Raw genomic sequence first — 27,272 nt, forward strand, 5'->3', positions numbered from 1 at the left:
TAGCAGAAAAAAAAACTATCAGAAGTGTTGATGCAATCTGGCTGGAAGCTGTGACACCGATCTAGACTAAAAGACCCTGATGGGACTGTGTGCTTGTCTAAGTTTGTTGGATTCCCTGGAGCCATCACCACAAATTATCACTACTCCAAAGTGGCAGTAATTCTGACAAAATTCAGTGTTAATGCTGCTATCCTACTTGGCTGTGGGTGCATTATGGATCAGAATTATTATTTAATCAGAACTATAACAACAGCAATAGGTACTAACAAATGTATGAGGAGCACGCGTGAGAATAGCACACGTGCCAAGAACATGAAGTTTTATGGGGAGATAAACTATTCTGGATTATGGAAAACAATATGTTTTGCTGAATGCCAACAAGATGGTTTTGCCTCAATTATTTTAGTTAAAGTTGTTTTTTGTTTTGGTCAATGAGCACAAGATGAAACTTTGAAATTGAGGAAGTTCTAGGCAACGCTGCTGTGCTTATAGCATCGATTCTTCTTTCAACATGAGATCCACTGAAGAATTTCTCTTTTTCTTGCTCCTTTGTGAGACCAAAATTGCCACCACTTGTCTCCAGATGGACAACACTTAAAAGAGCCTTATTCATAAATCTTCTCCTCTTGTCTTGTCCTTAGTCCTTCCATACTGTAGAAAATATACTGATTGAGACATAATTTGAAGAGAAATGCACAAAAAAGGGGTGGTAGCTGTGTCAGGGCACATATGGACTTGGGGGGGGAGGAGGGAGGACCTTACAAGAGAAAGGTAGAAGGAAATATTTCTGGAATGGAATATCCTATTGGGGATATTTCCATGAGCACACAGGAATGAGGAGGGTCCCAAGAAGAATGGGATAAAAAACAAATTTTCTGGCACTTCAGATGTATCTCAAGAGTTTCTGGATAGTTTTAGGGGCACCTCTCTTATTTCTGCCTGCTGGTGCCATTGTCTCAGGTAGGCTCTGCATCAGGAGAGGGATGCTGCTCCTGTCTGTCTGATACCAGCTGGAAGAAAAAGAGCTGGAGAAGTACTCCACAACCCTTGCGGAAAGCTAGACATTTGGAAACTGAAATTGTGGATGAGAGAAGAAACAGAAAAGAGAAGGAGCTGGAGCTGTGAACTCTAATAAAGCAAATGACACAATTTTGTGTGCAGGGACTTTTTTTAGGGGGGGAAGGGGCACAGTCTTGTGCTTCCCCATGCAATTCTAACAGCTGTATTTTGCAAGACTGAAATGCTTGGTGTTACATCACTTTCAGAAAAAAAAAATAAACAAGTTTGAAGAGAAGAAAGCAGAAGAATTGGGGAAATTCTGTGACAGGGAACACACGTGCAATCCATTATCTGGTCACTCTCTGACAGCTTAGAGGGGTGATCATGTTATTAGCAAAGTGCTAGTGCATTAACGAATTAAAACCCTAATGGTGTGAAATGAGTAGATATTAGTCATTTATTCAACTTTATCAACACCAGATTCACGGTTATATCGATCCTGATCACTTAATATCTGTTTGTAGAATGTAATGCTGCCTCATGAAATTTGTTTTTTTTTTTTTGCTTTGGGGGAAAGTGAGACTTTAAGTGTATCTATCAAGTGCAGTTTTACGTCTTCAAGGTTTTCATTTTCTTGCCTATAATAAAGCTTAAACAGCAGAGAAATGGAGGGAAATGTGAAACAAGGTGACCATTTAATATAAGTCATGGAAACCTTTAGGTTTTAATGGCTTTGCCATTTATTATTTAGATTGCATCGTGAATGCACGCTTTGCTAAGTAATACATAACAAGGCTACTTCGCAGGCCCTGGACTCAAAATCGAAAGAGATGAAGGTTCATCAATAGTGCTGTGTTTCAATTTAACAGTAATGTTAGGGTTTTAGTTCGTCCTTTACATTCCTGACAGAAAATAGTTTGTTATCAGATCTCCTAAAACAGTTTGATAGTAGATCCTTCTGTAAGGTCAAATAAAAGGAGGCTTATGGCATGGTTTTGTCTGGATATGACAGCAGGAGAAATAATGCTTCACAGAGGCTGTTCTGATATCTATTTTTTACAGTTCTCAGCAGCTCACATGAGACCATTTTGTCTTTTTTACGTAAACCTGTAACTCAACAGTCTTCTGTTGAGCAAGGAGTGTATTTGCACAACAGCTTTTTTGCTTTTGCAATAGTGGGCTTATTGCTGTTTGGCAAACAAGAGTGAAGTGTCATGTCCAGGCAATGTATGTTTCAGGTGTCCTGATAAAGATCTGAAGCTCACTGTCTCAAGGAGTATTGTTCTTCTGAATTGTTATCACCTTCCATTTCTTTCTTGTTGGCAGTTTCACTGTCAGCATCCTGCCTCCACATCCAAGCATATGCTGACTTTCATCTTGTTCTCTCTGATGGACTTCAGTGCTTTCACTGATCTTCAGCCATGCCAAACTCAAGATCCTTCCTCCCAGCTGCTGATGACCTTCAAAGTCTCATTTGTGCTGATAGCTAAGCTGTTGTTTGCATTTGTTCCTTCTTAAATTCCCTTCCCTCTTGCTATCCCTCCCTCCTGCCCAGCTTTCTCTCTGCTCTGTCATTCATCTCTGTGCTCAATGACATTGCTCCTGTATCAATCTCTGTATTTTTTTTCCCTTCATCTGTCTCGTCGTGCTGATTTTGCGAATGTTTTGTAGCAGAGATGTGTACTTACAATGCCTTGTGGACTATCAGTAACTGGATCGTTCCTAGAGCTGTTAGATAATTCTCTTGATGGGGTGCCAAAGGTATTTCAGGACAATGAGGTGCTAGATGTGTTTGACCTCTAGAAGCAAATTATTCTGGTCTTGGCTGATAAAATCAGAAGGTAGATATAGGGCCTGACCTTCCATACCACTATCCAGAAGCATTTTGCATTTCTTTGTGTCTAAATATAGTTTACTTTTAATGATCAGAGCAAAGTAGGCAGTTTATATACAGAAAAGAAGCTTTTTAAAAATGTACTTGCTCGTTTGCTGTCTGCTCCTGTCTGTTGCTTTGGACTTTTATAGCTGCCTCACTCTAGATTTTCCTATGTTCTGTTTTACTACTTAACCAATTTCAGAAATGATAATGACATTTAATAGCGTATAACACAGTTGTGTTTTGGAGCAGGCCATCACTGTACCTCCATCACTCAAGTACAACCGATCCTTGGGTGATGTAGGACCAGTTCTCACCCTGAGTTCAGTGTTCCCTGCTATGTGTGGCCACCTTTACAAAAGAATGGGCAATACTGACCTAAATAAAGATATCAGAAGGGTTCACTGCAGCAAAAACCATCATCCTGTTATGTATTATTAGTATAAGCTCATGTAAAAGATACGTACTATTAATAGGATTCTGTATTTAACAGGTTGGGTGCAATCAAGAAAAGACCAGCTTAGGTTGGTGATGAGTTGTGCTAGAGGCTATAAAACTCTTTGCAAAAGCAGTAGGCAATGTCCTGTTGTGTTTCCTCCCTGTTATGCTCTAGAGTCTTTAGTGCTATTAAAAGTTGTGTTGCAAATTGTATTGCTTGATAAAATGACTGGAGAGGAATGGGTGATCTTGCAGTGGAACATGGATTTTCTCGCTGATAGTGCTGCAATGTTTTCATGTGTCCAGGAGCTTCTTAGGTAGTCTACATGCTGCAGAAACATGAAGAAAAAAGAATAGTAGTGAGGAATTGTGCAGAAAATAGATGAGCATAATGGAGGAAGACTATGGATCTCATGGTGCCAACATAACCCACGTTGTTAGTGGATCACAGGGAGTTTTACAGACAATCCTTGAAAGCATCGCTGGAATTACTTAGTACTTCAATACCAAACATCAGCCCCGTTGTGCTGAAAACTGCATAGACATTCATGGGCCCTGAGAGTGGGTGATTTATGAATTATGCTGTATTCCTTTACTTACACAACCTGGAGGTAGTAGCTGAACAGATGTTTCTCTGGAAGCTGTTTCTAGGCCTTGCCCCAAAATCACAGTGATGAGGCAGCTAACGCATGACACCACTGGGACAGAGCAGACAAAATGCCAAGCACAGGAGATTGCCTTTGGGCAATTTCAAACCCATTTCCATAGTGATGCTCACTAATCAAGAATCAATGCATGAGTTCAGGAGAGCATTAAATGTGAAGCCCAGATACACTATGCACAACTCTGTGTGTTTGTAGAGGGCTGTAAAAAGTCTGCCATTTTTTAATTCTTCCCTGAATACGCTTACATAAAGTTTGGAATCCAAGTATCTAGAATGCAATGGTGCTTTTAGTCTGGGAATGTGGTATTTCTGAATTTCTTTTCCAATTTTTTTTTTAAACACTGGAACTACAGCCACCGCTTTTCAAGATCAACTCAGGTTTCCATTCTATTTTATTTAAACAGTTGTTTGCTTAATTAATACTTAAAAAGACATAGGACACTAAAGTCATTCTCACAAATACAGAATAATAAACAGCTTTTCTTCTGAAGAGCTTCCTCCATGAGGAGATATGAGGGACAGCAGGTGAAGGAAAAAGCAAAGAGGTAATTATAAAGTGCACCTTATGGCAATGTGTTGGATGATGTAGCAAGCAGAAGTAAGCTTTCCATTTCTAGGCACCATTTTTAATAATCAAAATAAGTCTAAGCTAACCCTTCCTCATGGTTTTGATGAAAGGCAGAAAAACTTCTTCCAGCCATCCATCCCTAATGTGCTACCTAATCTTAGGAACATCTTCAGTGGGCAAGTCCCTAACCTCTTCCCACAGCCAGAAGGAGGGACATCCATCTGGGAAGCCTTGTGCTGCCAGGGCTGCTGAAGAAGCACCCTGAGCTATGACGAGTCATGTGTCCAAAGGGGGAATTACAACAAAATGGCATAATTTTGTTTGCTTTTCTCCATAAGAAACCAAAGTGAGGGGCAGGATTTAATTCCAGTGAAGTTAGTATAAATAAATCTGTTGGGATTTTGAGTAGTATTTTGGCAAAACAGCAGGAGTGACATGGATTTATACCTCAGGTACTCAAGATTTTAACCCATCACTTGGTTTTGGGATGCAGAGAGGAACTGGGCTTTCAGTTATGGAGAATTGCTATGACAATTTGTATCCATGCTGTTAACTCCAAAAAATTAAATCCATAAAGAAAATCTCTCTTTTTTTTTTTGGTGATGATTACAAACCCAAAAGGGAACCGCACGAAAATGAGTGCTTTCCTCTTGCAGATTTTACAGATAAAGCATGGCGTCGACAGCACACTTCTCAGAGGAGGAGATGGCAGAGCTCCGGGAGGCTTTCAGCAAAGTGGGTGAGTATGAGCGGAAAGGAGTGCGAAGTTGTAGCTGGCTTTTTGCTCCAACGCTGACCATCCGTGGTGAAACAGAGTTTACACCAGCACTGATCTGCTGTGTCACAGAAACCACAGCAAGTCCTGCCTGCCCCTGCAGACCTCCCAGCCAAAACCACAGCAGCACGCTGCAGAGCAGTACTAGAGGCAGAACAGCAGATGTTAGGAAATAACTTGAAAAAACACCTATACAGAAAACCATGTTAGAAATACTCGGAAGCGTTTTCCTAGAAATGCTGTTTACTCCTGGAAAATTATTTGGAAAATAATAAGTTTTTACTTTAATGCAAATTGAGTGCTCCCAGGGAGGAAGAGTCTACAGGGAACAAATGTGCAAATAGCTACAAAATTTGTAATCCCTTTACTGTGACCTTTTAAGCCCTAGTTATTTTTCAGCTGTGTGTTTCCTTTATGAGCCTTCAAAGGTCTCCACTGATTTGTTTCCCTTAAAGTCATGCGGATCTATCACTGTCTACCCAAATCCTCAGAAAAAGTCTCTCTCACAGCTGATTTACTTCTATTAACAGATCCGTCAGCCTTAGTGGCTTATGTGTTATCAGTTGTCCTTACTGATTCAGATGATCTTTTCATTTCTGAGCACACAGCAGTCCAGGCAAAATTTGAAACACCTGGTCATTGTGTGTGCCAGTGTACCCAAAGCACTGGGCTGTACCCAAAGGCTGGAAGGATGCTCTCATGCCTTTTCTAGACATTTCCCTCTTCAAGTCCAGATCCTTTTGTTGTATAACTTCAGAGATGAGAAGGATGCGCTCTGCAATCTGTATTAATCCAAGCTGCGGATGCTGACAGCTGAGGGCTCAGCCCTTTTTGCAGCGTGCAGCGACTCAGTTTGCAGCTCACCACGCAGGAAATTGACACCCGCCTCTTTGAAATCACCTCTGCCTCTGGGCTGGGGAAAAAAGACTGCAGAATAAGAAACACATAGACAGATTAAAAAAAAAAAAAGCACTTACCATCATCGGCAAAACTGACTCGGCATAGGCAGATTAATATAATCTTTTGCCTATCACAGGCAGACTAGAACAGTGAGAAACTAAAAGCAAACTAAAAACACCTTCCCCCCATCCACCCCCTTCCACCTCCTCCCCCTGAGCAGTGCAGGGGAACGGGGAATGGGGGCTGCGGTCAGTCCCTGAGGCTTTGTCTCTGCCGCTCCTTCACGGTCCCTCTCTGCCCCTGCTCCCCGTGGGGTCCCTCCCATGGGATTCTGGCACCCCCAGCCCCCTGCTCCTGCGTGGGCTCCTCTCCACGGGCTGCAGCAGGTCCCTTTGGAGCCATCTGGAGCTGGCTCTGGTCTGACATGGGGCAGCTGCTGGGCTCTGCTCACAGAGGCCACCTCTGCAGCGCCCTGCCTCCAAGCTCTCATAAATGTGAACCCAGTACACATATGCATTTCCAAACCTCTTAACTCATAACTTGTGATGATAATAGATGCAAAAAACAGGCCAAAATCACAAGTTACATCTATGAATACACGCAGATGTAGTATCTAACATAATATCACATCAAGTCCATTTTCTTAGCTGCTCCGTAGGCAGGATAATCTCTCTATAAACCATGTGTTTTTCTGTATGTAATCTGTGAAAAGTCCGTGGTATCCATCTAAACATAGCTTTGTTAAAACATTATTGTGTGTCTAAAACATGTAAATTCACCAGCATGAGTTTTTGTTTGTTAAATGGTGACTGTAATTTTTTTGGGGTGTAAATGCCACTGCAGTGCTTGAAAATAATGAACTTCAGGATAACAAATCTTTATATACAATGTACACTTCTTCAGGTGAAATAAAAGCAATGGCCTTTGTCTGCAGAAAATTTCATTGGGCTGGTAGAGAATCTCAACATTCTTTTTAATTTTTGCAGATGTTAGTGGGAACGGCTTCATCCATGCCAACGATTTAACAGATGTGTTGAAGGCAGCCAACCTCCCGCTCCCAGGATATAAAGCCAGAGAACTCGTTCAGAATTTGACAACCACAGAGGATGGCAGGATCAGCTTTGATGAATTTATTTCAGTAAGTGAGATATTATTTCAGAGAATAAATACAGAAGAAGACAAAAAAAAAAAAAAAAAAAAGACCATTTTTAAATAACAGAGTTTGTTGGGAATTTTCAGTTCATTGTTTTAGCTGAGAATACAATTTCCACAAAACTGACCTTTTCTGTGGGTAAATATTTATTTTTCCCCAAAATGTTTTCATTATCTGTGGTGTTCAGGGTGGACCCTGGGGCACAGGAGAGCCATGAGCACAGGATCTCATGGGCATATCATTTGGCCAATGTGTTCCCTTGCTGGAGAAGACAAGAGTAGGACGTAACCAAACTAGATATCCTGCAGTTAGCTGGGACAAATTAAATGAGTGCAGCTGTGTATTGAACAGACTTCATATCTTTCAGTTTGGTTAAGGTGGTGGGATGAAGTTTTTCAGTTATAAGTTGCAAGAAGATAATGTTATGGCTACATGGATATGAGAAATTTCAACAGGATACAGGATGAAAATGAAAACTTTATGGGATGCTTTTTATATTAAAAAAAAAATAAATATTTTTTTCTGGCCTGAACTGTGACAAAAGCAAATGCTAAAATTTCCTTTGGGATGGAGAAACAGATTTTTACTTGTCCTTTTCTCAAACTGAAAACTTCAAAAGCACTCCACCTGCAAACTTCAGCTATGTAGTTTCACACTATATATGCTTCTGTCACTTAGCTGATCTTTGTTCATGGCTTTGAAAATATAAGAACAAATAACACAGTTACTACACAGAAATTCACTGAATAACACACAAGCTGTGCTTCTATATGTGTAAAGCAGAGGGGATGTGTCTTACAGCCCAGGAGCTCATGGTTTTAGCTTGGTTTAAATCTCTGAAAATGAAAAATTGTCTCTTTTACTTGAAAGATTTTCCAAAACCTGAAGAGTGACGATGTTGCTAAGTCATTCCGAAAACAAATCAACAAAAAGGAGGGGATCTGTGCTATTGGTGGGATGTCAGAGCAGTCCAGCGCCGGCACGCAGCACTCCTACTCAGGTAGGTACAGAGGCCCAGTGCTGGTAGCAACCAGGAGCAGATGTCCTCATGGGGATTTGTCTGCACCTTATCTTGGTGTAAATCCAAGGGCTCTGGCTTCTGTGAGGTTTGGCAGCTGTAGAGGTTGCCCAGGAGAAGATGATTTGAGGCAAGGAGTTGTGAAAGTGACAAAACACCAGAGTTAGATCCTTGTCAAAAATAGCATGAGCAGCTTTACTGGGGTGGACAGAGCTGGGACTAAAGAAGAAAGCTCCATCTGCCTTAGCTTCTCCCATCAGGAAAGCCTTGCAGCATCCTGACATGGCTTCAGCTGCATGAAGACTCTGGCCCTTTGCTGTCCCTGCTCACCAGCAAGGCAAGGCAAGGAGTCCCTGCTATTGCTAACCCATTTCCTCATAATTTTTCCCTCTTCTATAGTATACCTCTGTAAATCCGTAACCAAATGGTTCCTGACCTTTTTGCTAAAGACAGCATAACCCCACCAGGGCTCAATGCATTCAGATCACTGTGTAAATGCAAATTATGCTTAGCAGAGCATAGCATTCGCAACATATAGTTGAATCATGGGAATTTCATTACCCATCTCAAAACATGCTCACGCACAAGACGATGGGCAACCCCATTCAGTGGAAAGGAATATGGAGGGCTGAATGTACTGAAGCCCATTGCTCTTGTCAACTCATTTTGTCCATTTTTCTACTCTGTGCTGGGCTGAGCCATGTATATTCCCCCATACTGGTCTAGCTAACTCAAGAAGACATATATTCGCATTCTCTTCATTAACTTAGGGATGAACAGTTACACAGCTCACTGATTCACTCAGCTGAAGTACAGAACCAACCTGTACAGAATAAATGATACCCCCTGCTTCCCTTCATGACAAGATTAAGTTCTGCTCCCCTCTCAACAGCTGTGGTCAGTCCCCTGTACATCCTTCTTGAGTTTCACAACCTCATGCCTGTTTCCTGTCTCCTCAGAGCCTTCTTCCCTTGTAGAGGTTCTGCAATTAGTCACATTCAGATTTAGGAGAGTCTTTCCCCCCATGAGTCCCTCCTTTGAAAGCAAAATGGTGGTGGAGATGTAACACAGCATAATGATGGATTTGATGGTGTGTCCACAGAGGAAGAAAAGTATGCCTTCGTCAACTGGATTAACAAAGCTCTTGAGAAGGACCCTGACTGTAAACACGTGGTCCCAATGAATCCAGAAACAGATGATCTCTTCCAGGCGGTCGGTGATGGCATAGTGCTTTGGTAAATGATACTCGTATTTCTCATGAATGCAAACCATAAGCTTGCAGAAACACACACCACTACTTACATGGAAGCTGCTGACTTCACAGTTAGGCTCATGAATCTTTGCAGATTCAGGGCTAGTTTTGTTGCTCCTTTTCTCTTTATAAAGATAAAGCTTTTTATCAAGTTAAATTAGAGTTTTTCTTTGCCTCCAGACCCGTAAAATGAGATGAAGTCAGTGAAACTTGCCCTGAGTAATTACTTGTTTCTATTTTTATTCAAGGGCTTTTTGGGTTTCACACAAATCAGCATAAGTTAGTGAGTGGTTTCACAGTAATTTCTGCAAAAGAAACTTCTTATACAACTTTACGTTATGGTATTCTTGCCTGGCATTTATAGTATATTTGGCATGTGACTCAAAATAGTTGGTCAAGTTTTGCATGTGTTAATGTATATGTAAAAGGTGGAGGCTGACTGTGTTCACTTTGTAATTCTCCTCCTCTTTAATTGACTTTTTCAGTGTAGTGATAAAAGCTCTGTCTGTATTGTGTGCATGTGTAGCTACTAGTGTATTTTTTTTTTCCAGTAAGATGATCAACTTTTCAGTCCCGGACACCATTGATGAGAGAACAATAAACAAGAAGAAACTCACACCCTTCACAATACAGGTACCAAAATGTAACAGGATTCCTTGCTTTTTCACTTAGGATGCTCCAATGTAAACGCTTAGAGCAGAGGCTGGAGGTGGTCCTGCACAAAACAATCAGGCAAAGTTGTTTGTGGCAAAGTGAGATGCTCAGGATTACATGGTAAAGAAGGATTAGATTTCTGTTTCTTTGTAAGCATTTAAATAATCTGGCTAGACAAATTTTGTGTTTGTCCTTAAACCAGTATATAAATATTTACCAGGACAAAGGTTTGGATACTTCTGTGGAAGACGTCATATGAATGCAAGAACAATTAGATAATTTGATGATAAATTCCAGCTGCAGTAACTCTCAGAATGCTGAATCCCCTCTCCCAGGTTACCCAGGCATGGCCTTGGACTTAAATTCACAGTTGTCCTGCTGCAGTCTGATGCCCTCACCCAAATACTAACTGTGGTCCAGGCAACACTGTGGTGCTACGTGCCTGAGGTGGGACCAGAGCCTTTGCCTGTCCTTTACAATCTGTGCTTTTTCACCTTGAAAACTGAATCCCTGAATTATTGCTATTATGTACACATAGATATGATTTTAAAACTGGACAAAAAGGTGAATTTTCACCTATTTAAAGTTTATTGTGTTTCTCACACAGCAAAATGTAGAGAGATATTTTTATATGAACAGAGTCTATATATCTGAGTACAGAATATAAATAGATATTTGGAATGGATGTGAACCTAACCCAGTTTAGCCCTCAGCTACTCTGATTAGATGGAACATTAGCCAGGCTCAAGTAAGCTCAGAAGCCATTAAATTGGATTTCTGTGCTGTATACCACATTTTTCAGTTCTAATCGTTTTGGTCAGCAGCATCACTTAGCGATGCAGCCCAGATCAATCCCTGTCACATGTAGACATGATTTGATCAATACAGCTTCCACTTTAACTTAACCCTTTTACAGCTGTCTGGTGGAGAAAAGATAATTAATTTGAAATGCTCCAATTTTTCCAGCTCATGAGAATTTACACTATGTCTCTCCATGCATTTTGTATCTAATCAAATCTCTTTGTCATGCTAGCAGCGGTGAAATTCAGGTGAATATTGCAAATCTGTGTGATAAATGGTATTTGCCAGGCTTTTTTGTCTGCTTTACTTTCCCTGTTTACCAAGCCTCCTCTCTGAATATTGCATACCTGTGGGTCAGGTTTTCTTACACCCTTTGTTTTAAATGGGAAGGAAGTGGTGAAGAAACAGCGTTCCTGAAACATTTTCTTCCTGCCCCTCACAGTGAATTACAGAAGCCCTTTGCCTCCACTAACTACTCCTAGCCCAGGACTCCACACCCCAATGTTCAAAAAGAAAATACCCAGGCCTGACCAGTTCTGACGTTAGCTTAACCACAAGGTTAAAAATACAACAGGTTTATTCATACTGATTCTTATGACTAAATATTTTTGTACACGTTGCCAACTAGACACTTTCTTGTATTTTGGCTGTTAGGGCATTTGCTTATCTGGAGTACCTGCTGGTCAGCTCCCTCATTCCTGCATGTGTGCACGATTGAGTGGAGGAGAGCTCACCCCATGCTGAAGCCAGGTCTGAATTTGAATGTGTGCTTGTGCATCACCAATGTGGCTATGAGGAGAGCCTGGCTGTAACTGAGCCAGAACACCACTGCAAGTGCAGTCATGCTCTGAGCATCTTGTGCCTTGAGACACAGTGAGACCATCCAAGGCTTTTATCTTTCTCAAAAGGATCCTTTCCATCTTTGTGTTGGGACTAAGAATTTATCTGTAATTCTAGGAGATTCTGGGTTCCCCTGCTCCCTACACCCAGCACAGGACCCACTTGTACCAGTGAAGTTGCTCACAGATTTCAGTAGTTTTACCTGTGTTCCCTTCTTGTACCCTGAGCTCTCCAGTTATTGTATCATTCAGACCTTCTCTTTCTTCCCTAGGAAAACCTGAACCTGGCCCTGAACTCTGCTTCAGCCATTGGGTGCCACGTTGTTAACATTGGAGCAGAAGACTTAAAAGAAGGGAAACCTTACCTGGTTTTGGGTCTTTTGTGGCAAGTCATCAAAATTGGACTCTTTGCTGACATAGAGATCAGCAGGAACGAAGGTAAGTGTGGCTCTTGGTTTCAGAGTTGTATTGTTATTACTGAACAGTCTTCGTCATACATTTTTATTTTATTTTTTTTTTTTAAGTCTTAATTCAAATTTTTTATCCAAGTCTTTGTTGACTGTCTTCTTGATTGCTGACATATTTCTTGCTTTCCACAAGTTCTGGCACTCCAAACTCCAGAGCTGTGTGTAGGCTGGTATGTGCAGAGCCAATTTCATGCTCATTCAGTGAGGACTGATGGATTGATGGTCTACATCCAGGTATATTGGGGTTTTGGCTCTATGGTTGACACAAAATTAATTCTGTCTATATCTAGGATCAAGGAAATGTTACACTGCATCCAGAAAGCTTTACTTTTTTTTTTTTTGTTTTGTCTTTTGACAAAATCAGCGCCAAACATCTCATTTACTTTGAAAATTTTGATTTATATGATCACAGAATAATTTAGGCTGGAAGGGAGCTCTGGTCTGGCATCCAACCACCAGTTTACAGCAGGACCAGCCTCAAGATTAATGAGGTTGTTTAGGGCCTTTTCTTGTGCTCTCTGGGCAGCCTGTTCCAGTGCTAGCCACTCTCACTGTGATTTCTTTTTTTTCTTATGTCTATTTGGAATTTCCCTTCCTCCAACTTGTGCTCCAACTTCTTGTCCTTTTGCAGTGCATACCGGGAAAATACAGCTCCATCCCCTCTGTAGTTGTTGAAGTCAGTAGTTAGTTCCCCTCTCAGACCTCTTTGCATGCTGAACAAACCCAGTTTTCCCAACTTCTCATGTTTCATGTACTCCAGCCCAACATTTTGATGTCTTTCTGCTGAACTTGCTGCAGTCATCAACATTTCTTGTACTGGGGAGCCCCAAACCAGACATAAAACTCCAGACGTGTCTTGCCAGTACCAAAGTTCTCCAAGAACTTGCTTCAGTGGGAAGCCATGGATGTGAACGTACCATCTACATGGCATCTCTTCTTGATGCTTTGTTTCCTGCCTCTCTGGGTAGCCTGCTCAGCCAGTAGTGGCACCACTTCCCTTCTGTTACCATACCTCCTTCAGCTATTACCTTCATTGCTTCACCCCTTGCACCTTCTAACCCTTTCATAGCCAGAGACCAGTTTCCAGAATTCCCAGCTCCCATTCCTTTGTTACGTAGCAATGGTGGTCAAGCTGGCAGCCTTACCCTGCTCAGTAGATCTTTTCCCTTAATGGTATTTTCTTCTTTACCTCTCATCTCAAACTTCAGTTTGTAGGGGTAGACAAACCACCGTCATTACAATTTCTTTTCAGGTTCTCTCTTTCCCTGATAGCCTTCCTCTACAGCTGTTCCGGGTGAAATTCCCGGGTTGAGATGAGGTTAATTTAATTAAAGGGAAAGGAAAGAGGGAAAAATCAAGCAAAGGCAGCACAGAAGTACAGAGAGAAGAAAAAAGAAATATTCTCTACTTCCCATCAACGAGCGATGTTCAGCCATGTCCCAGGAAGCAGGGCCTCAATACGTGTAGCATTTTTTTGGGAGAACAGATGTCTTCATAACGAGAGCTCCCCTCTCCTTCTCCTTTTCCACCTGAGAGAGAAGGCATGGAATATCGCTTTGGTGAGTGCAGAGCACAAAACTGCACGGACTACTGCAGCAGGGAAAGTTAACTCCATCCCAGCCAGACCTGGTACAGCAGCTAGTATCACGGCAGTCACACATCCCAACCTCTATGGGAAATACCCGGGGTGCACTAATATCATGTTTGTTTTTCTCTGGTCATATCACATGGTGGCTCAGATTAGCTCAGGGGACATCTAATACAGTCAGGTTGTGCTCATCCTCTATTCGTAATAAGAAGCTTTTGGCTAATAGGGGATATTCATATTAATTCCCCAGTGAGTGTCTTTGAACGTGGTGCTATTGAATTTCAGTCAATTTCTGTTACTGACTGCCATCTAGTTCTTCCTGTCTGATTTCCTGACTGTCCTTCGTATTAACTATGCCACCTAGTGCATAATATCATAATTTTTTTTGTACGTTGCTAGTATTTGTGCTGAAATAATTTTCTTTTTGTTTTTTTTAAATAAAACATTTATCCAAAAATTCATCCATGATATACTCCACCAGAATCCTTCTTCCATTGTACTTCTCTCAGTGTTAACATTCTTTTCTTCATAAAAAACAGTGTCTACTTTAAAATGCTTCTATTATCCCCTTCTGGTTCAGTTTAATCCTGTAGCACCCTGTATGAAATTGTCTGTGGAACTCTAGATATATTAGATCTCCACTGTTTCTTTTATGTAGCAAATCCCCATTTTGTTCAAGAAATTACAACAGACAGGAGAAACATATCACGGTGGTATGACATACTGTTCCTTTCTAAACCAGTGGTACATTTCATAATGCTAACAGTGAACTTCCACATTTTTAGTTTCTTTTCAAAACTTTTTGTAAAGCCCTTCATGCTCTAGAGTAACAGCTGAATATCCTGCAGTTGCAAGGGTCAGTTTTTTCCTCATGCTTCTTCCTCCTTTTATAAGCATAACTATTACACTAATTTTCCTATAGAAATAGGATATATTCTCCAGTTTGACAGATATGTAAACCCCACTTTCTAATGAGCCTGTGCAGTCATGTGCAAGTTCTTCAGGATTCCTGTGTGGATCCAGTTTCCATGTGAAGGTCATGCAGACTTGTTTCACCTAAATTGCAGAAAATCCATGTTCTTTTTTTTTTTTTTTTTTTTTTATTCCCATCTTGCTCCTGTGCTCCATATCATCACCTTTTAATTAGAATCTGAGGCAAGGAAATCAGGTAGTTTTTAGAGCGTACTGAAACTGTCTTGCATTTATACATGACTGACTCCTAGATCCATGACTAACATCCTTGTCCCCTTTTTTAATTTATTTATTGGTGAGATCCTTTTGTTGTTTGTATCCTCTGTCATGCAATTTTACCTTGAATTTTGGCAATCCTTTGGTTGCTCAGTTAGAAATTAGGTAGCAAAATATGTGAGAAAGAAAATAATTATACATCCTCCTCTACAAATACTCACAACATCAGTATCAAAAATATCAGATCTAACGGTAGCCTTATTCTGCCTCAGCCTCTCTTGTACAGGTGGGTATTGCTACTACCTGTTGGCGTCTGCAAGACCAGGATCCGTGACTTGCAGAATAATTTAGTTGGAAAGGATTGCTGGAGGTGATCTAGTCCACTCCCTGTTCAAAGCATGGCCACCTCAGATCAGGTTGGTTGCTCAGGGCTGGGCTCAGTTGAGCTTTGAGTGCCTCCAGGGATGGCAATTCCACAGCCTCTCTGAGGAACCTGCTCCAGTCTTTGACCAACCATTTGGCAATTTTTATTTTTTTTCATTTTTTTAGGAATACAGTGAAAAAGCAAGTATGGCAGTACGTGGCCTTTATTTATTCATTTTTTCTTCTGTCTCTGCTTAGCCTTGATTGCTCTTCTGAGAGAAGGAGAGAGCCTGGAGGATCTGATGAAATTGTCTCCAGAGGAACTGCTGCTGAGATGGGCGAACTATCACCTGGAGAATGCAGGATGTAACAAGGTCAACAACTTCAGCTCAGACATCAAGGTATAAAGAATACTTACCAACATTAGCAGAACAGCAGCTCCACACCCAAATCCATGTCCCTCAAACAAAGGTCATGTACTTGCTGAATGTCCCTAAATTCTTCTAGATCTGTCTTTAGTTTGGCTGAACCTTACCCAGACATGTAACTAGGTACGGGGGAAGAGGATGGAGCTCTTCCAATTCCTCCATTTGGTGTTTCCTTCAGTACAGCACAAGAAGTCATTTACTTACATATGACTTAAATGACATACAGAAAAAGCATCAGGGAAGACAACTGGAGAGTCTGAGAGTCACACTCAACATTATAATTTTTATTGTAACAGATTTTTGGTTCACTGTGTGGAGTTGACTGCAGAATATCCATGGAAAGGGAAGGGAGTGGGGTCTTTCCCATCTTTGCATAGGCTGTCTGAGAGGACTGTAATGTAACTGATTAAATCCTATCTAGGATAAATGGTATTTCTCATACAAGAAGGAATACAAACAAAAAATAAATAAAAAGAACAGCTCATCTACTTAATATTTTTGAAGAGTATTTGTTGGTTTAGGTAGTCAAGTCCCCAGACTCTAACATGCAGCTTTGTTTTCAGTTCTTTTTTGAATTATTTCTGAAGTGATATTAATATCGTCCACACATGGAAACAACTTTCACAAAAATTTAAAGACACAACATGTTAAATCCTTGTCTTGTTCCTGCCCTTTTGCCTGAAAAAAAATGCTGATACTGTTGTTGTTTTCAACTTTTGTCCCTGAAATTTGTGCTTTCTCTTCTATAAGTGTTCCAGCATTTCTTTGAAATCTGCTTTAAACCTCTGCTTTCTCCTTCTGCATTTTCTTTTCTTAAATGCTCAGCAGCCTGACTTCTACAACATTATAAAGGTATACTTTTTTTTTTTAATCTCTAGTATCATGTTCATATTGAGTCAATTCTAACATCTCTTTGTTGTTGCTGTCCTTCTTGTAATTGCAACACAGCATTTTGTCTCGTGCTTTGAGCTTTCTGTAGCATGTACGTATTGGCTTAGGGAAGAGGTAGATCCAGCAAACACAGCATAGAGTGGGGGTTGTTAAGTGCTTCCAACTTTAGTAATTTAATTATGTAGCCCAATGATTGATGTAATAAAAATGAAGCATGCATGCACATTGTTCAGGAGAGTGCTGGAATGCAAAATCTGGGCTTTAGATGTAATTTTTCTCCATTTAATTTCTCTGTCTGTCACAGGACTCAAGAGCTTATTACCATTTGCTGAACCAAGTTGCCCCCAAGGGAGATGAAGAAGGCATTCCAGCTATTACTATCGACATGTCAGGATTAAGGGTAAGATGAGATAAGTTTAGAGTAAATGCCTATATTTTCTGTCTGTTACTTGCGTTGCTGGCCAGCACAGAGTTGCATGAGGGTACCACAGAAAGCAAACTCTTTTTAGTGTTGCAACATGATCTTATGTTTCAGAATTCAAAGCTGAAGAATTAAATAAAGTGTTTTGCCTTTCATTAGATATTTATAGAATCACAGAACAGTTTGGGTTGGGAGGAATCTTGAAGACCATCTTAGTCCAACCCTCCTGCCCTGGGCAGGGATAGTTTCCACCAGGCCAAATTGCTCAGAGTGCCATCCTACAGCCACTGAACCACACTGATAAACTACTAACATGTAGCGAGTATATTAAAATGCAATTATTTGGGAATTAATTCCCTTTTATGTGAGATACAAATAAAAAAGAACATGGTGAGATGGCTGGATTGTAGGTAAAGCCCATCTGAAACACTGAGTTGATATTATTAAAGGTGGGAGAGGAAATTGTTATAAATTCAACAAGGACCTATTTTAGCAGCCCCACACCTAGCACCACACACAGGGAGCCAGAGTGGGTTGGTGTGTGCACGGTGCCAGGCTGTAGGCTGAGGCTGATGTGGTTTCATCCTGATTTTTGTCTGGCACAGGAGAAGGACGACGTCCAACGCGCAGAGTGCATGCTGCAGCAGGCAGAGCGCCTGGGCTGCCGGCAGTTCGTCACAGCCACAGATGTTGTCCGGGGAAACCCAAAGCTAAACTTGGCATTCATCGCCAACTTGTTTAACAAATACCCTGCCCTGCATAAGCCAGAGAACCAGGACATCGACTGGAGCTCTATTGAAGGTAAGAAAAATTCAAGTAAAGGATGTTTCTGGCCATTCGTGCCACAGTATCCCCTGCTAACATGATACGTTAAAGCTGAAAATGTTTGTGGGATGTCTGAACTTATACTGACTATTGAGTGTGCTTCTTAGTTGAAATCACAGTTGATTTGGCATTCTCTTAATTTAGAACGTAATTTAAGAATCTGATATTACATGGACCCAATGCCTGCCTGGTCTGGGTTAGGGTCAGGACCACCGTTGTGTGGGCCATTCGCTGAGCTATGGGTCCTTCTGTTTGACCTGTGCTCTGGATCTGTAGTCCCAGTGGCCTCATCTTTTGGACTACTTCAGCTCTGAAGCAGGTGGTGATTCCTGATGAATGAGCACTTGAAAATGCCTCTCTCATCTCTCTTGTTTTACACCTTCTTAAAGATGCTGCTCAATGAAACCTTTCTATTTCTAATACTTGTAATTTTCTGAGGCAGGGTCTGTCAAGCCATCATGAAGCAAGGCAACAGAAAAAAATATTCCTTTTTTGGTACCATTTGAAGATTTTTTTCATACACAAAGATAACTCACAAAAACCTGAATTGAAAACATCTAGATTGTTTCTGGGTCTAGTTGTCATTGAGCAGTAGTTGTTCTGATATTTTAGGAGAAGGCAGCCTACTCTTTGTATGTGATATTTCTAGTAAAATAGCTGTGCTGTTGATGACAGCATATATAAAAAAAGTCTGAAACAGTTCAAGTGGCAGTTAAGACTGTTAATCTTTTGAGGGTCTGAGCTCTGTAGTGTGAGTCAGGAAAGTACTTAATCATGTACTGACAAATAAGAAAATACATGGTGTCCTTGGGGTCAATGGGACCAGTTTAATAACCAGTTGAGCATGTACTTGAAAGCTAAAATGAATGGAAGTGCTCTGTTCAGTCTAGCATTTATTCAGTGTAGATCGTGCTTACAAAGAGACCCACAGAATAAATCTGTGTTTTCAATTATTTTTAAGTTTCTCAAAAGCTTCATAACAAAACTATTCATGCTAGGGCACAGGCTATTCTTGAATTCTTGAAGGTATTTCAAGGCCAGTCTGCCTAAATACTATAATATTTGGGGCATGAAGAAATATTAAGTGCTGCACTGTGCTCTCTTATTTCTCTTGTCAGCCACTGTCTCGTTCTGTTTATGGTTCAGTGCACTGTAAATTCTGAGTTATGGTTTCATCACAAGACACTTATTTTACTGGAGTGTTGTGGTCTGCCATCCTGTTGATTGATATATCTGTTGTTTTAGGTGAGACAAGGGAAGAGAGGACATTCAGGAACTGGATGAACTCCCTGGGTGTTAATCCACGTGTAAATCACTTATACAGGTAAGGGGAGGCATTACACTTCCTTCAGACAATACATGCAGCCAGCAAATTGTTTACAGAAAACATATGAGAACTTTTGGTTGCTGTAAGAATATATATATATATATTATTTTTAATAGAAAAATAAATTTACCTCTACTAATGGTTGAATTCCTTTCTTCAGTTCTTTGGTCAATGATCTACCTTTTTTGTTGTTTTCAGTGACCTGTCAGATGCCTTGGTTATCTTCCAGCTCTATGAAAAGATCAAAGTGCCAGTAGACTGGAACAGAGTGAACAAACCACCATATCCTAAACTGGGTGGCAACATGAAGAAGGTACAAATAGCTGGAATAGCTCCAGTAGCAATACCTTACCCTCAAAAGACGTCTACATAATTTCACGCAGTAATGTGGGCACTCATGTGTTGCTCTCAAGACCCAAGTACGGGACATCAAATGATTCTTTCTGTCTTGTCAGTGAATAATTCTTCACCCTGAAAATAAATGTATCTGACTCATTAACTTTGTTGACAGGTAAACAGTATTTGTGACATAAAAAGTCTTGACACCTTTTGTATCAATATTTAAAAACTCTATCTGCAGACCACTTTTGCTGCAGTTTTAGTCACCAACTGTAATGCATCTTCAGCATGAGTAATATGGCACCAGCTTAATTGCTGCTGTCTGGACCATTGCCCTCCACATGAAATGAGGACAGTGATAATCAGCATTCTTCACCGTGTGCCTCAGGAACTGATCGTGGAGTTGCTGCTAAATACACAGCTTTCTCCCAGCTCTCTGGATGAGCAGCTCTGTACAGTTTGGGCAAGGTGACTAACTGGCCTGAAATATTGGCTGGGACACCGATCCTTTGTCTCAGTGCAATGCCATGTTACTGGAGGTACTTCTGAGCTGTAGATTCATATTTTCCAGGGTAATGTGTTTTATGAGCCCTGATGATGAAGTATAACATTTCCTTCTAGGCTGATTCTTATCTTAGTATCTTTGGGATGGTGCTGGCTGCTGGTAGTCGAACAGCTGTATCATCTATCAAAAAAGATAGACCTGTTTGCCCAGGAGGATCTGGGCTAAGTGATTGAAAGAATTTAAAGTAGCAGTGGATGTCTTGATAGCCACTTCTTTTTTTTTTCTTTTCTTTCTTTTTTCTGTATTTTTGAACCATATTAACTGATCTTCTCGTTAACAGCTTGAAAACTGCAACTATGCAGTGGAACTGGGAAAAAATCAAGCCAAATTCTCCCTCGTTGGCATCGCTGGGCAAGATTTGAATGAAGGAAACCGTACACTCACACTGGCCTTAATCTGGCAGTTGATGAGAAGGTATGGTGATGAAAGACAAGTTTAGGAGTGTTTTGGTACACACAGTTGGCGTGGTAATATTTTCTTGATGCTACTGATGAGAAGGCTTTACAGGCCACAGCTTTTTCTCTCACCTGTTTGCACATATATGCAGAGACAGAGTAACCAAGTTAGGGATGTGATCATGAAGTACATTATCTTATGGCCAAGAACATTACATTCAGCTCATGCAGAAGTTTATTATTGTCACTATCCATATAGTGTGAATAAATGTTCACTGCACAGAAGAGAGAAAAACAAGATGAAACATCTCTGTATCAGGGAGTGGGGAGGATATACTGGAAATTAAGAATTGATGCAGAAATTCTGTAATCTGCTACCTGGAGTGGATGTAGCTCGGTAGCTCTTCCCACTTTCATGTAATTCTTTGTGTGGATTATCAGGCATGTGATTAATCAACGGATGTGGTGATTACTTGCCATCAATTTGGTATGTCTTTCCAGAATATATGCTGTCATATAAGCAAAATATTCCAGGCCTGTGTTTATGCAGAAGGTCAGTCTTAGAGGGGTACAACAATTTCCTTCTGCCCATAAAGTCGGTGATTATTTTTTAACGCAGTGTGTGAACGAGCCATTTACACTGAGATCTGCTGGATGGGACCTTCTAGGAATTTTGAGAAACAAAATCTATTGACACTGCCAGAGCAATGCTTAGGGAATTGGGGGTGAATGAGACCCATTAGATGAATTAGTATGTTATAATATAATTCATTCTCTAAGTGTGTGGGAAGTGGGAAGCTATTGGGTGTAAGAGGATTGTTGGGTTTGTCCAAGTCAGGCTATGCATGTACGAGGGTGGTTCTGAGGTAGACTGGTGGTTCTGGTGGTAGACTATGAGCTAAAGCAAGCATTCTGGCTTCTCTCGTCAGGTACACGCTGAATATCCTTGAAGATATTGGTGGTGGAGAAAAGGTCAACGATGAAATCATTGTCAACTGGGTCAATGAAACACTGACTGCAGCCGGCAAGGATTCAACTATCTCCAGTTTCAAGGTAACAGATTTTTGTTAGAAGTCTCTGTTTAGGAATCTCTTATACAGTGTTTTTATGTGCATATAGGCATATATAAGCATATAATCATATGCTATATTATGATATAATTGACTACATTGTTTAGATATTTTTCGTTCCCTCTTAAAGGCATTTTCAGATACACAGATTTTATTCAAGGGCCTTTATTATCAAGAGGTAGCAGAAACATAATATGAACATAACAGAAAGCTGTTACTTTGAATGTTACTTTGCCACAGGAAATGAAATTATGGAGCTGGGAATGATGACTGGTATTTGACAAGACCTGTTGTGTTGTTGGTTATTAAACAACAGCAATTAGAAATGATAGTACTAAAAACAACAGTAACAGTACACGTGTAATCTGGTAGTAATCTGGCTTTGTGGGAGACATGTCTTCCTGTTCTTGCATTTAATTGCATTTTTCATCTGTGCAGGATGGCAAAATCAGCACCAGCATGCCAGTCCTGGACCTCATTGATGCCATTCAACCAGGATCAATCAAATACGACCTCCTGAAAACAGAGGACCTGAATGATGAGGAGAAACTAAATAATGCTAAGTATGTTCATGCCAAGTGACACTTACCACCAGTTCTGTGCTCAGCCTTGCTTGACTGTCTTTCAAACCACTCTGCTATCATTCTCATCTGGCACATCCTCAACTGAGAAATACCTCCAGAGTTAGAAACATGAAGGCTAGAAGTCAGACAGTAAAAAAGGCTATCGCCAAAAATGAAGTGTCACAGTTGCTGCTTTATAATTCCCTTCACGGGATCAAAATCACTTGGCTTCCCAAGCTTCTGTTTTCTCTTATTAAATTTAAAATTCTTTCAGAGATCAGGGAGCAGCACCAACAACGCAAGCTGTTTCCACCAGTGATTAGAGGTCATGATACCTCCTTAGCCACATACAGGTGGAGCACAGGCATATTTAAGGCAGAAAGGGGAGGACAGGATTCATGCCTGAAAAACTGTTTTTGTGGATGTGGATATTGATTTTTTTTTTCTGATTGCAACCATTTCCTATCAGGAAGGCAATCCTGGGAGCATCTCCCTGTGATTTCAGTTACATGGATCACCTCCCAGTTTGGTTATCAGTTTAGCTTCTCCTTCACTTTGTGGCAACTACGAAGGAGAAAAGGATGACTGTAAGGCAGTCACAGCTGCCAATATTTATTATAATGACTTTTCCCCCTGTTCTTTTCCTCTCCTATTTCCTACTAACTGTTCATTTCTTTCCGTGCTGTCTTCTGTGTGCTTCTCTCTGTACTTCATCCCTCTGCTGATGTCTTCTTTTGACTTTTTTCCCCCCTTTCTTTCCCATATGCATGTTTCTCTGCATTTTTGGAGGGGAGGGGATTTCACAGATGTGTGTGCTCTGTAATGGGAAGAACCCAGGATTTCTCAAGCATTTTTCATGGAAATAATAGAGAGAAGACACATACACACTGGAGAACAGCACACTCTGAACAGGGGTTGGGAAGGTCAGCTTGCAGATTCTGGGAATGACTCAAGCAGAAGTTCCTAAATAATGATTTCTGCCAACTCTGATCTCCACCAGCATCAGCCATGTGCTTTTCCTCCTCGGGAATTTGCTAAAAAATGTAGTTCTTTATGAACTGGCTCATATGTTCCTACATAAAAGTTGAATTTTGGTGTATAAGAAAGTTCCCAACACTCTCTGGTACTGATCATGAAAAAACTTTTCAATGAAGAACTTCTTAACATTAATGCTACTGCACTAACTTACTTCTTTTTTTTTTTTTCTTTTTTTTTTTCTCCCCCTGCAATGCAGATATGCCATCTCTATGGCAAGAAAAATTGGAGCAAGAGTCTATGCCCTTCCAGAAGACCTGGTTGAAGTAAAACCCAAAATGGTCATGACAGTGTTTGCTTGCCTTATGGGGAAAGGCATGAAGACAGTTTAAGCACAAAAGACTTGCACTGATGCCTGGTATTCACCCTTTTGATTCCCTCAAACTGGATGCTCTTTGTATCAAGGAAATATGCAGGGTGCTCATGCTTGTTAGGCATGAATGTTGTACGTGGTTCCAGATCATACAAAACTTGTGTATCCACCTGTATCCAGGAAATGTTTTAGTTTGAACAGTACTATGTGCTTGATTTCTTTGCCTTATTTTCCACTTTGCTAGATATAACCATTTCATATTCCTGAATGAGTTTTCCAGGAGGTCTGTACATAACCTCCAGTTAATAGATACCAGGGTTATCTGTCAGAAGTCACCTGGAGATCTTTGTCTTGGGAGGTACAGACAGATTTTAGGATTATGAAATGTTATATATTGCTTCTGCCTGAAAACGTCTTCATGCTTCTGGCAGTATTTCTGCCATACTTTCCTTCAATTTGCACCTGGGGTTACAAAAGGGATTTCCCCAACCAATACAAGTATTAGTGACTATATTTTTGGAATTAGGAAATTAGGAAATGCTCGTGGAAAGAGAGAAGTGTTTGGGGTCTGCTGTGTGCTGCTGGTATGTGATGTGTGCAGTACCTTTCCCTGTAAGCTTTGCCTCTGCCATCACTGGTGTTACTCACAGAGTACATTACCATTCATGGGACAAACCTTACTGTAACCTGGTTCTCCAAGAAGAGCCGAACTCTGGAGCCTTTACAAGGAGTGCTCTCCAAAGGTTAATTCACTTTTATGCCATAATACACTCAAAATGTTAGCAGACTGCAAAGCACGATAGAAATGAAAACCATGTTAGGGAAACTAAGGGGGTATACTCAGTTAGTAGCAATAATAAAGCAGAGGTAAGAAGTTAACCAAAGGGATACAGAAAAATATATTTATGTACTGAGTAAAAATTAAACAATGAACTGTACAGACATGCACTCAAAGGGCTGTTGCCCTGATTCAGAAGAGCATTTAAATGTGTGATTACAAATTAAATGCTTCCCTGAACCAAGGCCAGGATCCCCAGCTGAGCAGTCTACCTCGGTTGAGGACCTAGCCCTATCCATGGATAGTCAGTGGGATGATGGCACTGAACCTCTTCCATGGCATGAGTCATTTTCTGTCCTGGCCTTTATGTGGATTTTACTGTGGTGAAATGCAGAAGGAGGGAATTTTGCCTTAATGTGATCCTGTTGACACAGTCTCAGTTTCCTTCCCCCCCTCTAGCCCATTCAGAATTGCCTTAATAAAGAACTGATATCCAATGATGTGAGAAGTCTCTCTAAATAAAATGTTCTACAAAGCCAAACGTGTGGTCTTGGCTGTTAGCAGTGTGTGTGCTAATGGGAAAGTGAGCATCACAGAGCTGAAAGTGGGACAAATTTAGAAAACAACACTGTGGGCTCACTGAGGACATCTTACATATTGTTGTTGAAACCACAGATTGTGGGAAGTGGGAAGAATGGTTTTCTAGGCCATTTCTGCACATGCCACTCTTGAGATACTGCCAAAGATGTGACAATGCTGGACGGACCTGCAGCCTGAGCCAGTACCATTGTCCCCATGTGGTATGCAATACGAAATTTTTATTTGCAATACCTGTCCTCCCCTGCCTTTTCTCATAAACCAGTAGACTTTGCTTCTTTATACATTCTGCAATGCAAACATGCCATTTGGTTTCTGTCCTAATGATACTTGGGAGAAATTAGGGGGATTTTTAGAGGAGCCTGCTCAGGCAGACAGGGAGAGCAGGCTTTCACGCATCACCCATTTCCCATAGGCAGGATTTCAAGAGGTTGATGTCTGGCTCTAGCTTTGGCTCAGGAGAGGGGCCAGGGCTTGTACCGTGCTATTCAAAACGTGTTTTGTGGTGGGGGCTGCTTTTCCTCCCTGTATCCCAGCACCAGAGCCGGGTGCCTGACCCAGAGCCGTCTCCGTTGCTGGTCCCCTGTTTCCCAGGCTGCGTTTTGAGGCAGTATCTGTGACAAATTCTGTGATCTGCATCTGATTCCAAAATTCTGTGATCTGCATCCCAAGCTGAAGCTCTGCACAAGCCGGAGCCCTGACACCAGTGCAGCAAGGAGAGCCAACCACGAGATGGCAGTCATCTAAAACTCATCTGGAGTTTAGAGACTGGCACTCGTGAGCTCCGAAAATGCTATCTCGGGAAATGGAGAAAAAATTGGGATATTTAACCCTAGGCACAACGCAAGCACCTGTCAGTGCACAAAAGAGAACAAGATCTGTTGGCAGGGATGCTCCAGTAAATGCCTTACCAGATCTTCACCCCTATCTCTAGAGTCTCCTGTGAAAAATAAAGCTGTCATGGACCTGAAGGTGTGGGAATACTTGCATTCTGGTACAGGACTATAAACATTTTCACTTTTAACCTTTATTATATATATATATATATATATATATATATTATTTTTTTATGAACTTGAGGTTTTGCTTTCAGGGACTGGTAATATTAGCCTGTAATAAAGCTCCTACCAACCCTGGAAGAGTTAATCCCATGACAAACATCACCCCTAAGCAAAAAGGGGATCTGATTTTTTTTTTTTTTTATTCTGTTGCTTTTCTCCAACTTTTTCCATCACTCTCAGAGAAAGCAGCTGTCTTTGGGATTCACTCCTAAATCAAGCTGGCTTTGTAAGCACTTCCACTATTGATTTTCCTTGCACAATTAATCATAATTTTCAAAGCTTCAAAAGGGCTTAGATATTCAGATGAATAAAAGTAAAGCATCAGCAGTTAGACTAACTAGGAGAAAAAAAGCACGAGGGCAATCAATCACATGCTTCAGGGTACGGTCTCATCACCAGATGGACTCAGAAGGAAATATCCCCCCATAGTGTAGTAGAGCATAATCATGCGCATGATGAGGATTTTACACCTTGTTGTAAATCATCCCTCCTGGCTACCTTTAGAAGAGGGATAGCAAGCGGTATGACTGGCTTCTGTGGTCTTATACAGATCAAGTCATGTTTCTGCTTCCTCTGGAGGTGGGAATGAGCCGAAATCCCAGCCTGGCATCACGCCTTCTGCCAAGGGCAGCTTAGGCCTGCTGCGGGCCTGGCCACTACTTCAGATCTTGGTGTCCACCACTGCCTAACTATGGTAGTTTCTGGGGACTTTACATACCTTACTGCAAGCCAAGTCTGAATTAAGACCAACTTTTGATTACATTCTCATTTTGTTCATATTTTTTACACAGATCAGTGGTCAGTGTAACTCCTCTTCCACTCCTGGGAAAATCACATCGCTCTCCTGATGTTCCTTTGCTGCTCAGGAAGTGACACACAGCTGCGAGTCTTATTTGTCCTAGAGTCTAATAACTATTTTGAAAGCATTTTCTTTATTGCATATTATTTATTTTTTGGGCACTGCTCACTTTTTGAAGGCAACAGCATCTTACAGAAAACCTAATTCCCTCCCAGGTTGCAAGCTATTATTGCTTGAGAAGTACATCACAGAGCCATAATAAATTGTCCAAAGCCTAAACGTGCCTGAAATCCCATAGGCCATGTGCTCACCAGGAAAGACA

The 27,272-nt window shown here is 41.0% G+C and overlaps 1 protein-coding gene across 3 annotated transcripts in view; it reads left to right on the forward strand.

Annotated features, from left to right (window-relative positions):
• The window catches only part of LCP1 (lymphocyte cytosolic protein 1), a 45,575-nt gene extending 20,541 nt beyond the window's left edge, over positions 1 to 25,034 (forward strand). For 2 of the 3 annotated variants that reach the window (XM_068674963.1, XM_068674953.1), the window contains exons 2-16: positions 5,202 to 5,284; positions 7,207 to 7,358; positions 8,244 to 8,373; positions 9,494 to 9,626; positions 10,195 to 10,276; positions 12,210 to 12,375; positions 15,802 to 15,944; positions 17,167 to 17,262; positions 17,889 to 18,084; positions 19,354 to 19,432; positions 19,634 to 19,748; positions 20,620 to 20,753; positions 21,664 to 21,787; positions 22,243 to 22,367; positions 23,602 to 25,034. In XM_068674963.1, the coding sequence (XP_068531064.1) occupies positions 5,218 to 5,284; positions 7,207 to 7,358; positions 8,244 to 8,373; positions 9,494 to 9,626; positions 10,195 to 10,276; positions 12,210 to 12,375; positions 15,802 to 15,944; positions 17,167 to 17,262; positions 17,889 to 18,084; positions 19,354 to 19,432; positions 19,634 to 19,748; positions 20,620 to 20,753; positions 21,664 to 21,787; positions 22,243 to 22,367; positions 23,602 to 23,734 (1,875 nt within the window). In that variant the 5' untranslated portion in view covers positions 5,202 to 5,217 and the 3' untranslated portion in view covers positions 23,735 to 25,034. Of the gene's footprint in view, positions 1 to 3,368; positions 3,400 to 5,201; positions 5,285 to 7,206; positions 7,359 to 8,243; positions 8,374 to 9,493; positions 9,627 to 10,194; positions 10,277 to 12,209; positions 12,376 to 15,801; positions 15,945 to 17,166; positions 17,263 to 17,888; positions 18,085 to 19,353; positions 19,433 to 19,633; positions 19,749 to 20,619; positions 20,754 to 21,663; positions 21,788 to 22,242; positions 22,368 to 23,601 lie in introns of all 3 variants that reach the window. The other variant, XM_068674972.1, reaches the window with a different exon arrangement.
• The last annotated feature ends 2,238 nt before the right edge of the window (positions 25,035 to 27,272 follow it).

This window comes from Anas acuta, chromosome 1 (genome assembly GCF_963932015.1).
Source record: "Anas acuta chromosome 1, bAnaAcu1.1, whole genome shotgun sequence".
Classification (NCBI taxonomy): domain Eukaryota; kingdom Metazoa; phylum Chordata; class Aves; order Anseriformes; family Anatidae; genus Anas; species Anas acuta.